Genomic DNA, 17,375 nt, shown 5'->3' with positions numbered 1-17,375 from the left:
ATGCCAAAGGTCCCAACTTGGCTCAAGAGAAGGTGAAGGAGACCAATGGAACAGTGCTCAAGCAGCTGGTCAGCCTCTCTCACGAAAGAAAAATCTGGTATCTAGGGCAATGTGCCCTTAGCAAGTGTATAAATAGCCAACTCACACTTAAACATGCAGTATAAGCTTTAATTGCTACGCTTATCATTTTAATCCCAAACTTTGGATTCTTAACATACTCGATTTTACAAGAATTGTCATATTTTTATTATATTTTTCTGAGCACCTTTTCGGTACGCGCTTTTCATAGCCAGTACCAGTTTCTGGCACCAGTTCTCATTATTTGGACATGAAACTCGTTTTACAAGTCCCACATAACATTCTAGTAATTATCATGCACTTACTTTAATTTTACGGGATACTTTTTTGGTACGCATTTATACCGACTAGCAGAATCGGTATCTGCACTTTTCTTCCGAAAAGCGACTATCAGCATTCTTAATCACTTATCATAATTATTAGAACCTCATAATAATTATTAGGGTCAATTATGAAATCATTTCCTAATTTTGCATAATTAAAATTCCTTAATTAACGGTGCGAGTTCTTACAATTTTCGTCCCAAAATGACGTCGTATTGAGCTTACTGCAGATAAATTACTTGCAGTAACTGCAGAAAAAGCGAACCATATATATATATATATATATGAAACAAAATATTTCTACAGTCACTTTAGATAAGGTTATCTATAGCTACCACAAAAACTACGTCGCTTTGATTAATGAAGATTGTTTCTGTAATTTTAAGTGAATTAATGAAAGGTGTTTCAGAAAAATGCAAATGATAAAAAAATAAACAAAATTACTGAAACACCCTTCACTAATTCACCTTGAATTACAGAAACACCCTTCATTAATTAAAATGACGTCATTTTTGGAGTTGTTGTAGATAATTTTATCTGAAGTGGTTGTAGAAATATTTACCCATATATATATATATATATATATCTTAATTTTAAATAATAAAAATTTTACGTTTCTTGTTGTTTTTACCATTTCTTTTCAGTTCTATATTAAAACTCAATTTTGATAATATTGCTCCCCGAAATATATAACATAATTTGTAAAATTTTATAAATAATTTTTTTATAAATATATGCTCTATAAAAATAAAGCAACTTATAATTTACATTTTACATGGCCGACCAATATCCTTCTCTTTAATTTTCAGTGAACTATATATTGGTTTGAATTATAGTGGCTAGGAGTCGTAGGGCCCAATAAAGTAGCATAGTTCCGTAACAAACTAGGCCTTCGAAAAGCACAGAAAATGACCGCAGGCAAGAGGAGAATCACAATCAATTTTTCAATATTTTAATTTTTCGTCTTTTTGCGTATAAGAAAGTGATTTCCTCCCCCCCTCAGATTTTATATTGAAATAGGATGCTACAGCCACTTTCTGCGTGTTTTCGCTCATGCTACTACCACGTTTCCTGCTAAGTATTCCGTAATCTCTAATGATTAAATTTGTATTAGACTAAAATATACAAAAATGACTGAATCTATTAGTTAATTTTAAAAAAAACTGACACGTGTTTTTATATTTTAAATTTAATTTATTTCAAATTAATTATTCATGACTTATTCATAATTCTCAAATAAATTATTAAATATATATTTCTAAGGTATTATTTAAACTAATTATTATATCTATATAATTGATTCATTAACTATATAAATTTTCCTTATAATTTAAATTTTTTTAAATTTATATTTTCATCGTTCACATAAATGTAAAAATATTGATACTTTATAATTACTATGAGTGTTCGCGGTCTAGATTGGATCGGTTTTGGAAACAAAAATCATCTGATCCAATCCCTTCGGTTTGATCATCTAATCATTCATTCGGTTTGGATTTTTTTTCAAATCCGATCCGATCCAATCCAATTTTTTTCGGTTTGGATTGGATTGATTTTTGATTTTTTGAAAATTCTAAAATTAATTTCATGATTATTGTGCAAATAACATCTTTTATATATATTGGCTTTGTAAATTTTATTTTTTTTGAAATATAAAAGCATTAGTAAGCTATAATATAGTTTTTTTTTCAGGCAATAAGATATGAAGTTCTACAAAGATAAAATTTTGTTGATGAGATGTGACAAGATTTTTTCTTGGGTTTAGTTGATGGGTTAATGAGTCTTGGATTTATAAATTTTTGAGCTTTGATTGAGAAAAGACCCAAGTAGGTATAGAGGAATTAATATATTGTATCGGTTTTCATGAACCCATCCAAAAACCGATCTAATCCAATTAAAATTTTCGATTTTTATTTTATTTTTGATTTTTTGATTTTCAGTTTATTCAATTTTCGGTTTTTTAATTCGATCAGTGCGATTTGAATCGGTTGATGAACATCCCTAATAATTACTAACACTGATGCATTACAATGCCCATGTATTGGATTGGTTCAATAATTCAAGTAGGAAATGAGAATCAGATTTTGTTAAAAGATACAGAGACAAGAAAACGTAAACAATGATTGCAATAATTTAGAGCGTTTTTATTTAAATAATGTATTATTATTTATTTATTTATTCGATGTACTTAAGATAGCGTTTTATTTCCTTCACTTTTGTTCCATTCTATCTCTTCCACCGCGTGTTTCTCGCAACACTCACATTCCCAGTCCCGCAGCCATGTCTGACTTTCCCAACGGCTCCGCCACAGCCGCCACAACCCTTCTACCACAAGAGTCGCCGATCCTCCTCCGCCGTCGCAACTCCATCTCCACATCCATGGTGTCGCCCAACAAACTCTCTCTACCAGCAACGCCACCCCAACGCACCAACAGTTTGGAGCTGGTCTCTCTCGAATCCCCATTCTCCTCCTACATATCCCTCAGAGACGTGCTCCCTTCCCCCAACGCCGCCACTTCCCCCGCAGCCTCCGCCATCAACTCCGGCTACGAGATCTCCATCCGCAACCACCTCGTTAAGCAAGCTGCTTGGGCTTACCTTCAGCCCATGTCCGCTTCACCAAGCTGCTCTTCCGCCCCTCACTTCCTCCACCGCCTCTGGCACAGACTCTCCTCCGCCGCCGCCGCCTGTTTCAGCTTCCTCTATCACCACCTAGTTTCGGGTTTCGCCCAAACTTTCCGTCAAATACTCAACGCTCTCTGGGGCCAAGTATGGACATGATGCTACACGTGCAAGTCCTTTCCTTTGTATCCAATTGAATTGAAGATTGAAGATTGAAGAATGGGCTATGTTTCTTATTTTCTTCTTTTTTTTTAGTATAGAATTTGTATAGCTTTGCATTTGCCTCTCAATTGTTGTGGCCTCAAACTCAAAGTACGAACAAATAAAAGAACAATCAATTAATCACATGACTGAAATTGCTTCAAATGAGGTGGGGACAAAAACAAAGCAATCTTCATTATTCTTCAACATATATGTTACAAACAAAAAGTATTAACAATGGTCAATGGAGCTAATTTCTTCATATATTTTTCCCCCTATTGGTCTTATGTGAGTATGTACAAATAAGTGTTACAATTCTCGACCTAGCTCTGCGCGTTGTTTAATCACAAAACAACATACTTGCTTCATCATCGTATTGGCCTTCCTCTGTGGTGACTGGTGATTGGTTCAGGCTCTCATTCCTCCTCCTCTATGTGGTGCTTCTTTTTCTTGAGGCCTGTGAAATTATCTTGGTTGTTCTCAAAGAAAGATGATCGTATTGAAGGCAATGGTGGGGCACTCGGGGTTGGATCCTGCTTGTATTTTTTCTGCGATGTAGTACTATCCTCAATAACAGACTAACAGTACTAGCAGTAAAGATAAATGCATAAAAAAATGACAAACAATAAATTGCGGTGATCTTGTCTAATTTATTTATGGTTAAATGTATCCTTTACAACCCGCAAGGTAGCTCAAGTTCGCAGTTGAGCTCCCAAGGGATTGTTTGGTGCAGGGATCAAACCCTGCGGTTAGGGGATTAGTCTCGTTCTTTCTCCTGTTGTGAAGCTTAGTGCACCCACTGTTATAATGAGGGGCTAGCCCAAACGGGCCGTACCCCGAGAACATGATAGCCGGAGAAGGTTGAATGAAAATACCTCCTAATGTATCCTTTACTAGGAAATAAAAAACCTTATTGTTGGTCTTGTGATTATGTCTTTAATCAATACAATACACTACTCTCTATTACGGGTGCTTTACTACTGCTAATTGTTGGTACTCGGTCATAGAGAGCTCCATGCCACACATCTCGAAAACTACATCTGTAGACTTTTTAAGTTGGAACTTCAAACTTTGTTTATTAACGACGATTAAATAGTCAATTTGCAAGTTAGGATGTTACTATATAAAAGGGAAGATCACCTTAGTGGAGTTTTTGCCGGAAAATCTTGTAGACTGGGCAGCCAAGAAATCGAGAACCTGGAAAAACGCAGACTGCCCCAACTCTCTGCAATTTTGCCAGTAAAAGATGGCCAAACCCCACGCCCTAGCTCTCCACTCTTGGAACTTCTTGTCAATGCCACTTTCATGACTTGATACATAAGGCCGCAACACAGTATCGTAAACATATCCCGTCCCCTGCATTAAGCAACATTTATATCATCTAATTGGAGATCAAACATGATTTTCATCTTCTTTAGTAAATGAAAAGAAAAGGTTAAGAAAAATAGTATGTTAAAGGAGCCAAAGAGGTATTCTCCATATTCGTATGCTCTTACCTTTGTTTTGGGATACCACAAGTAGATAAAGAGCGCAAGCTTCATCTCTCCATAAAGGGGAAACCTTCATAAAGATTCGGCGTTAATTTATTGCACAAATCTTAATCAAAATTCAACCATAAACAAATGGTTAAAAAATCAAGCACTCACCATCCAATAAGTATATCTGCAAACTTTTCGAGTACTGTGAAAAGTGCTACAATGATCCTGCAAATTGATGATGCACAAAGACATGCATCAGAGGTACTAAATCTTAAATCTAAAAATTATATATGATAATTCAACATGTTGCACATGCTTCGGTTCTCTGTTTGCTCTGCTTTTCAATTCAAGGTATTGACCTCCGTTTGCATGTTACAAAAGAAACTCACTTTCTTGGCAAAATCTCAAGGACCCATTTCTTCTATATTATTCTCATCCTTGTCATTATCCCCATATCTTCAAAATTATTAAGTAATTTCCGTGACATAAGTTATAACAAAAAAAGGGGAAGTTGGATTCTTGTACCAGTATTGGCACCAGAAGCGAAGTTCCTCATTGTCAACTCTGTTTTTCTCCACAGTTTTATAGCATTCAAATCCAGGATATGCATACCCCAGAAGCAGTCTGAAATCAAAAATGATAGAAGAATGATAGATAACGTAACAATCTCTCGAACATGCGGAGAAGAATTCTAAATTGAAACAAGAAGAAAAAGTATATACTTACATAAGACATCGAGTAATGAAGTCTCCCAACATTTCCAATCCTTTTTCGCATCAACAACAACCTCGTAGCTCTGAAACCAAAGCAAGCAACCCATCAAAAATGTGAATTTTCAAAGCTTTATATAGGATGGCTATTTTCTCATTTATAAAAGAAAAAACATGAGAAATATTTGTTCAACATTTACCTGTTATTTTATGAGAATACCCACGACTGTGTTATGAGTCCCACGTTTGACAGTGTCAGAGGACCCAAAGTTCAAACCGCTGGCTATATATATATATATATATATATACATACGGAATTTCTCGCCACGTTCGCTTCTCTTTAATTTTATAGATGCAACTTTCATGGATTCTGCTATAACGGACTCATCGTTTGGCGGTTAGGCACGCACTGATATAAGGAAATTTCCTTCATTTGGCATGGGTTATTCAATTGTGCTTTTGGGAATCAGTGTTTCCTTATTTGACTACGTTAATCAGAGTAAATATTAGTATTGTATGCAACTAAAAAAGAAGAAAATATTTGCAGAGATAGAGAAATAAATAAATAAAAAAGGATTGTCGAGATTAATTAATGCTTAATTACAAATAATCTAATGAGTAATGGCCTTGTTCATGAATGATGGTTGTTGAGCCAACTTACTATATTCTATAACAAAACCTCTCCCTAGTTCTTATCCATACGAGTTCGTCACTAGTCGCCCTTAATGCAATTTACACTCTTCATAATAGTAAGATACAACAAACGAAACAGACAGATTCGTTGAGTTATTATATGATACAAAATAATTTTCAATGAGAAGATAATCAATTCCAGGTAACTAAAAGGAAAAAAGAAGAAGCAATATGATAAGTATTAGAGTTAAATTAGTGATTTGACCAGTTGAAAGAGTTGAGTTCCTCGAACTTTTCTCACGAAAATGAATAAGTGCACGAAGATTTGATTGATTTTTAAGCTTTTGAATTCGTCAGCTAAGTGATGTGAAGTGTTCTCATTTATGAATAATTTAATAGTATTAGTTTAATCCGTTGATGCCTAGAAGTAATGCCTCTCAATACTGTTGGTACTTGGTAGAGTTTTTTTTTTTTTTTTTTTTTTTTTTAACGTTTTGACTTTTTATTATAAAAATATGCCCATTTTTATAGAGAAACTATAACCAACTCTAAAATGATATTAGGTTTAACAAATTATTAATTTGACTCCTTGGCTCATATATGATTTGTGATTAACTATTTATCGTATTATTTTTTGAACTGAAATATTATTCACATCATTATTAGATTTTGTATTCATTTTCATTATTTTATATTTATTATGGCCAAATCTTAAATTTGAGTAATTTTTTAAAAAACTTTTGTGTCACTTTAACTAAGACTGTTTGATCATTATAAACGATATTTAACTACAAGATGTACCAAGTATAAATTACATATTATATGTTAAATTGCGTCCCATTTTAATGTACCTATCCAGTGCTACATTAAACACTAGTCTAGTAATAAAGCTTTTCTTAAACCTAGCATGGACTGCTCAAAAAATAAATAAATAAAATTCCATGGTTGTCATTCTACAACATGCATCCGATCACACTTCAACCTAAATGACAAACCAAAGCTTTGCCGTCTTCCAAATCAAGTTACAAAAAATGTAAAAGCATAGAGTGCAATAATTAGCAAATTAGTTTTTGTTTGCATTTTTATATCAGAATCATGTACCACAACATGTGTTGTTTTTTTGTTAGTTGTTGCTCTCGTGTCCCTTTCGTTTCATGAAAGGGAAAAGTGTTACATCATCGTAGTAAATTTGATCTAATAATCTTAAATGTACTTTTTTATTATTATAAAAAAACGTAACATAACATGACTCTACAATTATGTTTGGTAACTGCAAATACGTACAATTAAAAAAAAACGAAAAGTATTACGATCACCTTTCACATAACAATAGTCAATTAGAACTATCAGAGTGTAATTAAAAAAAATATTAAATTTTATAAAATAAAAAGAGTACGAAACTAAATATATAAAAATAATATGATAAAAAACTGAAAATTTCAATTGTTATATTCAGTAAACAAAATTATAAGTTTCTTCGGTTTTCATGTTCTCAAATTTTCTCCAAAATCAGCAATCACCGATATGGAGTAATAATGTTATATCATTATAATACTTTTCTCTTTACATTCTCTCAATTACTTAAAATAAAAAATATTAAAAATATTTAATATTTTAATAAATTGAAAATTTTTATTACTTTGTTATAAGGGGTTTCAAATTTATTATTCTTACTATCTGTTTGATTACAGTTTGATCTATTTGAAATCAATAGTTGAAAAAATAAATTGTCGTTAATTTTAAATTGATTCAACAGTAACAAGTAGTAAAACTGATAAAATTAAAATAGTGATAAGTATAATTTTTTCCTTGTTATAATATTATAAATATTTTTTTTAAAAAATTATTAATGGAATTATGATAAAATAAAAAGTTTAGTCCTTATATATTAAATAATTTGATTTAATAGGTTCCCAGATTTATTATCACAATGATGAAAGAATTGACAAGTGTAAAACAAAAATGAAAATGCCTCTTCCCACGTACCAATGCTGGTGACATTATCATAACGTGTCAACTGTCTGTCAGATTGGCAACAACAGTATTTAGTGCTAATGCCAGTGCTTATTTCATACGATGAATAATTGTGCATACGATGAATAATCAGTTTTTCAATTTTTAAATTAAGATTTATTAGTAAATTATTGTTTCTCTCTATGAATTAGAGTTTTGGGCAGAGTAATACCCATGGATATAGACATGAGACATAAACAAAACTGGTGCGATGGTGCTTTGTCTGGTCAACCTTAAGCTAACTAATAATGTTTTTTTAAATATTTTTAATTTTAATGCATTTAACTATTAATTTTTTTATGTATTTAATTAGTAAGTATTATTAATATAAAATTTTATATTGATATTTATTCATATTTCAATATATCATTAACTCTTACTTTTACTTTAATTATGAATATCAAATTATGATTTTCAAAAAAATTATCAAAATAAATACTGTTATAGGTGATAGGTCCAATATATGGATTCATTCTCTGAAGAGTCCAATAAGGGTAGATAGTAGGGATGCTAAACGAGACAGGGGCTTTTGGCTCAGCTCGTGAAGGACTGAGCTTACATGTCTAAAATTGATTGTTGGACCCAGGCTTGAACTTGTATAAAAGCTCGTTTAATAAAAAAGTCTCAGGCTCTAATTCAAAAGCTCGGCCTTAGAGCCTCTCAGGCTTGCCTAATATATTTTTTTTATTTTTATTTTTTTATGTTTTTGATACTACTTGTGATAGCACTCTCTTTTCTCAATTCATTTCATCTCTTTTTATTAATTAAACAGACTTTTTGAATGATTTTATTTTATATTATGCTATTTGGATATACATTAAATTTATGAATATTTATGGAATTACTAGTGCTGTTGATTGTAAATTTTGTTTGGGTAAATTTTTGTTCTCTTATTTTTTTGGAACAGGCTAACAGGTTAAACCAGGCTTTTATTTTTTGTAAATGAGCCAGACCACAGGCTGATATTATATTCGTAACAGGTAAAAGGCTAAGGTCAGTCTGACACATTTGAACACAGACTCAGCCCATTAAGACCAAAGCTCGGCTCGGCTCATTAACACCCCTAATAGATAGCGAAGAGGCAACTAAGAAATGATTTTCATAATGATATTAATCTCATAATATCCTTAGCGGATCAAGCACTAATGACTAAACCCTCAATATTTGTAAAAAGTGTAAAAAATTTATAAATAAGAGGTTAAATCTACCAGTACGTATTTTTTAAACTCTCATTTTTTATCTGTCATTGAGTACATACCCCACGCTTTGGTTACGTCTCTATTCTTTATATACAGTGATCTGTTAATTTTTAAAGTATCTCCTTCATAGGTACCTAAAAAAACTTATTAATCCGCAACATATTAATCTCAAATTGTCGAACAAATACCAATAGGGATTTATATTCTTATACTAATTTTTTAATAAAAATAGTATACAAATATTAGAAAACCTAATAATGTCACATAAGGTAACTGATACCAAAAGGAATTAAATTATCTTAAATATCATATCATATCATCCTATTTAGAAATAATTATACACAATAAAATGATTATAATAATATTTTTATCATTGCAGTTTTCACTCATTTGAATTGTGATCCCTGTGGTATATTTAGATACCAATTTTATATTTTTATTCATTCGGGTTTTCTTTTTTATAATTAGGACATCAATTTCAACATCTTTTACCGATTTACATTTTAATTCTTATGAAATATACTTACAAGGGTACTAATTCATATTTTTTAAATACAAAATTATTCATGTAATTAAATTTTAGAGAATGAGATATAAATTTCAAACAGCTAAAATCTAAGAACTAATATCTAAACTCTAAAAACAATCATAACAGCCAAAAGCAAACCAGTTAAACTTATTTTTAAAACTGAATAAAAAATGTACGCAATACATTAAACTTTTTCCTTATAATGACTCATAGTCATATGTCATGTCTTGCATAAAACTTGAAAATAATAAGGGTTCGATTTTTCTGCAGTTATTACAGATAAATTATCTGCAGTAAGTCTAATACAACGTTATTTTGGGACAGAAATCATGGTATTTTTGTAATTTTAATTTATTTCAGAGATATTATAGTTTTTATAATTATAATTTTTTAATCTTTCAATCGCAAAATGACGTCATTTTAGGAGTAAATAACTAAATACAAATAACTTATCCGCAATAACTGCAGAAATATTTTTTTGAAATAATAAAAAATCCAAAGAAAAAAGAAAAAAGAACAAAAAGATTGTGCATAGAATAATAATTTAATTGAGATTTATTTTGGCTTGTACTCATCCATTTGCCCTTGTTGTTGGGCTTCCTTAGTCCGATGTTCATAGTATCATACTATTTAATAATTAACTATTGAATGCATCCACAAAAAGAATATTGCATCCAAAACTAATAATTAACTTTTGAAAATTAATACCAAAGCGAAGACATGTCTAGAAAATATCTACAGCGTGGAATCAATCAGAATATTGGCAATGTCGTTAGCGAGCAAAGACTTACCAAATAATTGCATCAAACGGAGTTGGCGTAAATGAGTCCGGTGCTTTTGGCTCGGCTCGTGAAGGTTTGAGTTTTTATATCTAAAATTAATTGTTAGAACAAGGCTTTAACTTGTATAAAAGCTCGTTTAATAAAAAGGCCTCAGGCTCTAATTTAAAAGCTCTTAAAGCCTCTCAGACTGGCCTAATATATTAATTTTTGTTTTTATTTTATATTTTTTATACTACTTGTGATAGCTCTCTCTCTTCTCAATCCATTTCATCTCATTTTATTAATTAAACAGACTTTTTGAATGATTTTATTTTATATTATACTGTTTGAATATACATAAAATTTATGAATATTTATGAAATTACTAGTGTTGTTGACTGTATATTTTGTTTGGATAAATTTTTGTTGTCTTATTTTGTTTTAAACGGGATAACAGACTAAACCAGACTTTTATTTTTTGTAAATAAGACAGGCCATAGGCTGAAATTATATTCATAACAGGTAACAGGCTTGGTCAGGCTGACACATTTAAACACAGGCTGCCTTTTAAGACCAAAGCTCAGCTCGGCTCGGCTCGACCCGTTAACACCCCTAGTTGGCAACATATGTTTAGAATAGGCCGATAATCTCATTTTGATTCTCATTAATATATTTTTGGAAAGGAACGAGAAACATTAATTATAACTAATTTCTGATTCGGAATTAATTACATAACTTATTCAAAAAATAAAAGTTTGTGAGAATACAGAAGCAATTCACTTCAAATAAATAATTAGGATTGATATAAAAATAATAATAATAATTGTAGCGAAGTTAGCACGCTTTTGTTAAGTCCAAGATATCAACCAAGAATAGCCCAATTATAAATTCGATAATAGATTATGGGGAAGGTTATATTTATAAATTTTTTGTTTATAAACTCATACAAACTACACTAAAAATTATAAACAGATCATTCTCCATAGATTATAAATAAAAGTTTCATATAAGTGATGAAAATGACTTCACTATACTAATCGTGTGTGTGTCTATATATATATACACACTGGCGGACCCAGGTGAGCGTATATGTCCGCAAGTACGGACATAACATTTTGGATTTTTTTTTTGTAGCCATGTAGGTCTTTATTTGTCTCTTGGTTCAATATTTATATTAGGAGTAAATATCATTTTAAGTCTCTAACAAAAAACATGGTCCCCACTTTAGTCCCTAAAAAAAACATGGTTCCCACTTTAGTCCCTTACCAAAAATTAGTCTCTGGTAGGTCCCTAAGAAATTCAAAGTGGATCAATTTAGTTAAAATTATGGTTCCTCACAAATTCAAAAAAGACCTACATTAATCCCTCAAAAAGACTAAATGGGTCCACTTAGGGACCAAGTGACTATTTTTTTATAATAAACTAAAGTAGGGACCGAATTTTTTGTAAGGGGTCAAAAAGATATTTATTCTTATATTAGTTAGCAACGTAGCAACGTACGGAGATGATTAAAATAACGTAGCAACACAAATTAATTAGGGAGAAAACTTATTATTTCTCCTCTCCCGTCACGTACCCATTTCCATGATTTATTCATCCTTTGTTATGGAAGCAACTAAATTACGAGTGGGTTCAAGCGTTAATTTAAATTTTTTTACAAAAAAATTTTAAATGACACAAGTTATGTCATTTTATAAACACAAAAAAATGTGAGTTTTATTGAATAAAAATAAAGATAAAAAATAAAAATGTAAATCATACCTATTTGTGTTTATAAAATAATATTGTGTCAATGATACACATTTTCCCTATGGTTAGTGTCACATATGGACAACTTTAGGCCATTCTTCTTGGCCAATAAAGTATTGGCCTTCATATTTTGAAAGAGACTTTTATTATTAGGTATATGGACACGTCTTTGTGAATAATATAATCATTGGCAAAGTTTTCTTTAAATTAACAGACGGACGGATGGATATGATTATTTTATATAATTTTAATTATACTCCGAATTTTGATTGTTAATTTCACTTGCATTTATAGATTTACATAATTAATAAATTAAAGTCATTAAAAAAATCAATCCATTATTAAGAATGGATGTAAAACTTAAGTGGATCATTTCTCATTTATATATAATTAATTACTTAATTTTGGATGAATAGTTAATATTGATTTTACTTAGATTAATATTGAATATCTATATAAAACTAAATGATTAAAAGTAGGGGAAGGTTATATTTACAAATTTTTTGTTTACAAACTCTTACAAACTGCACTAAGTATGACCGGTCATACTTTAATCAAGAGTATATGACCGGTCATATTTAGTGTAATTTGTAAAAAAAAATTGTAAACGGATCATTCCCCTTAAAAGTATATCCTCTTATTTTTTATTTGATAAATAAATATATACCAAATAAATATAGCCCAAACGGACCATTAAAATTTGGGCTCACCTCCTTTTTTTGCACGTGGTTGTGCCTGGGCAAACAGTTTGGCCCATCAATTCTTTGGGCCCTGCGTAATCCTTTGAACCTATTGTTTTGTTGGGTTGGCCTGGTCCGTTCATTTTACAAAATCAAAATTAATTCGTTATTTCATTAATATTAAAGAAGATAATGGAGATCGTAGCAAAAGCACAGCACTAGCAACACATAGAGATGTCTTCTATCCATTTTGTCCAACCAAGGGAGTTTCCTTTATCGCAAGTGTTATAATTGCCAACACCAAGTAAAACAAAAAAGTTGCGAGACAAAAATGAAAAAATATAAAAAAGAAAAACAGCAAAATTTTACTAGATTCTTATTCTGAGCAAAGTTGTTTAAATCCTATACATCTAAAGGCGGAAGGGAAATTCCTCTCGACTTGCACTAAAAATTAATATTCTAGCAATACAATTCTCGGTTCAGATATAGTGATTACAACATATTCTGTTTAAACTCAAGACAAAAATATCTAATTATGTCCAAATTTAGATTTTCTGTTTTCAAACATTATCATGATCATATCCTCATAGTCACATAGCAAAGCAGCAATACATCTAATCTTTTTGAGCAGCCTCCTCCAAAACATCGGATAGCGACCGAAATTATAATCCGTATTTATAAAAGAAGGAGAAAATTTTTGTCATGATAATGACTCATAGCATAAGTGGATCTCATTTTAAATTTTTTTTTTTCTCCACTATTTTGTGGGCTGGGCTCCACTTATATTATGAGTCTTTAGTATGATTATAAAAATGTATAAAATTTTAATCCGTATATTCTTACTCCCTGTCACATTAATTCCTTCTTGTCTTTGAAGTTGGATCTTCCAAATCTCATATTTAATTTATAGTCACGTAGGCATTTTTTTCTTCTTCTTTAATTAATCCCTATCTTCATATCACGGCAAGAGAAACGACCAACTTGAATATCCTATCCATGCCTCAGATTCTCATTGCACATGTGATCCGATGGCCAATCTTCTAGATAGCTCGATGAAAATATTTTTATCCAAAAAAATCTGCGGTTCAGATCACTCTGTTCTGTAGTTAATAAAGTTCATCGAGCAAGTTAAAGCATCATCATGTACATGTAGGGACCTCTTTAGGTTCACATGCAACACTAATTAAGACCCCTCTTTAGTCATCATCTCAAGCCATCCCAATAAATAAAAAGCTAGCCTCTTTCCAAAGCTACAATATTTCCCTTTGACTGAGGCAAACTTCTTCCATTTTCTTTCTTTCTTTTCATATTGCCGTTTCTCAAGCGGTCACAGAACAGAGAAAACTAAACATATAGCAATATGTCTAGCTCCAGCAGAAAGAAGCTTCTTTTGAACACCGTGTCTGTGAAACTAGGCTGCGGCAGCTGCAGAAGGCCAAAACTGTGTCGCATTTTCCATCCAAAGCCAAAACCCAAGAACCCCACTTACCAAAAGAACAAACTTTACAACCATTCTTCCTGTTCACGCACGTGGGGTGAGGACAAATACGACAGTGCCAGCACCTCCAACACTACTGCCACGACATTCTCTCCCTGCTACGTTGATTCCTCACAGTTTTCTGACTCAGAGAACAACGCGAAGGCCCCCAAGACATTAGGAGGTTTCGGCAAAGCTGGCAAAGAAGGGGTGGCGGTGGAGAAAGATTCTGAAGACCCTTATCTGGATTTCAAGCAGTCCATGCTGCAAATGATATTAGAGAACGAGATATACTCTAAGGACGATCTCAGGGAGCTTCTGAACTGTTTTCTTCAGCTGAATTCCCCTTATCATCATGGTGTTATAGTTAGAGCTTTCACTGAGATCTGGAATGGGGTCTTCTCTGTGAGGTCCAATTCACCCAGGTTTCACATCACCCGTAAGCCACGTGAGTTCTAAGTTTTGCACGTGGCCTTGGTTAACAAGTTGTTTAAGTAGCTGCGCTAAGTGCTTTGTACTAGGTTGAATCTTAAGTTCAAATGAATCACAAGCTTTGTTGAGCTGTGCTAATTTAGTTGCTAATGTTGTATTGTACTACACATTTTGATCATCCAAATGTAAAAAGGGGGACTATTGTTTGTATCTGTTAAGAGTAACATTTCTAGTGCAATATAATCAAATTACACCCTAGAAAGAAAGAAAAAAAATTTACTTTTAGCTACGACGCTGGGTTGAATCTCCTTAGAAAAGGACTAGTTAATAGTTCATAAGAAATAATTACTGTTTTAATTTCCGTTTGTCTGGACCATGTTATGTTGTAATAGAATTCACAAGGGAGCACGCGTAGTTGGAATTCTTATTAGTAGAATTCCAAACGATATGTGAAGAGATATTTTTGAGAAAATACTTTTTTGGGTCCCTAACAAAAAATACGGTCTCCACCTTAGTCCCTTATAAAAATAAATTAGTCAGTTAGTCCCTAACAAATTTAAAGTGAACTCATTTTAGTCCTTTTGAGGGACTAATATGGGTCTTTTTTGAATTTGTACGCGACCACGATTTTAACTAAATGAGTTCACTTTGAATTTGTTAGGGACTAACTGACTAAATTATGTTTGTAAGGGACTAAAATAAGGACTGTGCTTTTTGTCAGTTACAAAAAAAAATATTTAGTCTTATCTTTTTTTACTGTCAAATAGGTATATGACTTTTCATTGTCAAAAAGGCACAATTCTTAACCATCAATAAGAAGAAGAGAATTATAATAAAGAGAGATTGTTTAATCTCTTTCTCATACCAAAACTTTGTTTAAAAAAGTAAAATAAAATTATTTGTATTCATTCTGTATGATTGACCAATATTTGTTGTATCTGTCGGTCTTGATTTTTTTTATTGTGTCATTATCGAAATAAAAATAACTCGTTCTATCTTGAAAAATATTTATCCACAAACCTTAAATACGATTGAGGGAATAAAAATATAAAATTGCTTTATGAACACAGTATTAATCCTAAACTCGCGTTTGATTAACCAACAACAGAGATGTTTTGCACCAGGAGTGTCAACGTACTGAGGCAAACTTTGGTCTTAAGCATGTGTCTAAATGTGTCAACCTATTACTTGTTATGAATATAATTATTGACCTATGGTCTGATTTATTTATAAAAAATAAAAACTTAGTTTAACCTGTTAGCCTGTTTTAAAAAATAAGACAACAAAAATTTATCCAAATAGAATATACAATCAACAGTACTAGTAATTTTATAAATATTCATAAATTCAATGTATATCTGAACAGCATAATATAAAACAAAATCATTCAAAAAATATGTTTAACAAATAAAATAGGATAAAATGAGTTGAGAAGAGAGTAGTATAAAAAATAATAATTAATATACCAGACTAGTCTAGAAAGTTCTAAGACTGAGCTTTTGAATTAGAGCTTAAGACCTTTTTAATAATTGAACTTTTATATAAGTACCAAGTCTGATTCTAATAATCAATTTTAAACGTATAAACTTATGCTTCACGAACCGAATCAAAAATATGTGAAAAGCAGAGGCTTCATTTACCACTCCTATTTTGCACTATCACAAATAACACATATATCCACTGGGTCTGGTGGTCCTTGAGTTTGTGTTTGGTATGTGGGATTTGGTCAAAACTAATTACCAGTTTTGAGTGGTATGGAACTATGGGAGTGGTGGTGGGAAAAGATAGACATTGGGATTTGAAATATAATAATAAGAATGGTGTGACTTGTGAGGTCTTAGCACAGTTGGTTTCATGCTTTTCAATGAGATGAGAATAGAAACTTTTGTGACTGACACGAGCGCATTATCCAATGTTGGTATTAAAGTTCCCTCCTCTGTTTTCGCTAGTATACTTGACAGTTGGATATATATATATATATATATATATATATATATATATATATTTTTTTTTTTTTTTTTTTTTCCATTTATTTATTTTAATTTTGTTATCATTACTATTCTGTGCATGAATCCAGTTCCACCTTGTATTTACTTAGGCATTGATAATATGGCTGCAGGCGGCTTTAATTGTATTCAAACCTTTCAAGGGAGGTAGGTTCCCAACGAATGATAAAGTTCAGAAAACATTTAAATCTGGCTGACAAGACTTTTATTTCTTCATTAATTAACAATATGAGATTACATTAACTAATACTTAAATATCTCTCAATCTTGGCTGAAATTCATTTGTTGGAGTTGCTTAACAGAAGGTATCAGAATATTGAAAGCAAATGCGTATCATAATTCGGCTGTGAGCAACTATTTTAGTTTAACATAATGAGTGAATCCACTTTCAAGCATTTCGGATCGCTGAATGGAGCTGAATAATATTGTTATTTTTAAATATCTTTTAGAGTACTATCTAAATTACCAGCATTGAGCATTGTGC

The 17,375-nt window shown here is 31.5% G+C and overlaps 3 protein-coding genes across 3 annotated transcripts; 2 read left to right on the top strand and 1 right to left on the bottom strand.

Annotated features, from left to right (window-relative positions):
• The first annotated feature begins 2,646 nt into the window (after positions 1 to 2,646).
• Positions 2,647 to 3,404, top strand: LOC133299330 (uncharacterized). Its single transcript, XM_061498820.1, has one exon. It carries the CDS (start codon positions 2,682 to 2,684, stop codon positions 3,180 to 3,182), a length of 501 nt encoding a protein of 166 aa, XP_061354804.1. The 5' UTR covers positions 2,647 to 2,681; the 3' UTR covers positions 3,183 to 3,404.
• Positions 3,405 to 3,640: 236 nt separating this feature from the next.
• LOC133298600 (HVA22-like protein j) lies at positions 3,641 to 5,460 on the bottom strand. Its single transcript, XM_061497961.1, has 6 exons — positions 5,429 to 5,460; positions 5,228 to 5,326; positions 4,871 to 4,927; positions 4,721 to 4,784; positions 4,365 to 4,580; positions 3,641 to 3,772 (listed from the first exon to the last, which is right to left on the bottom strand). The coding sequence occupies exons 1-6, from the start codon at positions 5,458 to 5,460 to the stop codon at positions 3,641 to 3,643; spliced, it is 600 nt and encodes a 199-aa protein (XP_061353945.1).
• Positions 5,461 to 14,293: 8,833 nt separating this feature from the next.
• Positions 14,294 to 14,992, top strand: LOC133299254 (transcription repressor OFP6-like). The gene has a single exon (XM_061498720.1). It carries the CDS (start codon positions 14,337 to 14,339, stop codon positions 14,910 to 14,912), a length of 576 nt encoding a protein of 191 aa, XP_061354704.1. The 5' UTR covers positions 14,294 to 14,336; the 3' UTR covers positions 14,913 to 14,992.
• Positions 14,993 to 17,375: the final 2,383 nt, after the last annotated feature.

This window comes from Gastrolobium bilobum, unplaced genomic scaffold (assembly GCF_033153095.1).
Source record: "Gastrolobium bilobum isolate Gb01-03AN ecotype WA unplaced genomic scaffold, APGP_CSIRO_Gbil_v1 utg26361, whole genome shotgun sequence".
Classification (NCBI taxonomy): domain Eukaryota; kingdom Viridiplantae; phylum Streptophyta; class Magnoliopsida; order Fabales; family Fabaceae; genus Gastrolobium; species Gastrolobium bilobum.
The sequence above is the reverse complement of the archived record's forward strand: the minus strand, read 5'-3'. Positions and strand labels throughout refer to the sequence as shown.

Excerpts from the sequence above, each read along its gene's own strand:
- LOC133299330 (XM_061498820.1), top strand. The coding sequence starts at position 2,682 with ATGTCTGACTTTCCCAACGGCTCCGCCACAGCCGCCACAACCCTTCTA.
- LOC133298600 (XM_061497961.1), bottom strand. The coding sequence starts at position 5,460 with ATGTTGGGAGACTTCATTACTCGATGTCTTAT. Across the intron at positions 4,928-5,227 it reads CGCTTCTGGTGCCAATACTG|GATCATTGTAGCACTTTTCA; the intron begins GTACAAGAATCC and ends ATCAATTTGCAG. Across the intron at positions 3,773-4,364 it reads CCGGCAAAAACTCCACTAAG|AAAAAATACAAGCAGGATCC; the intron begins GTGATCTTCCCT and ends ACTACATCGCAG.
- LOC133299254 (XM_061498720.1), top strand. The coding sequence starts at position 14,337 with ATGTCTAGCTCCAGCAGAAAGAAGCTTCTTTTGAACACCGTGTCTGTG.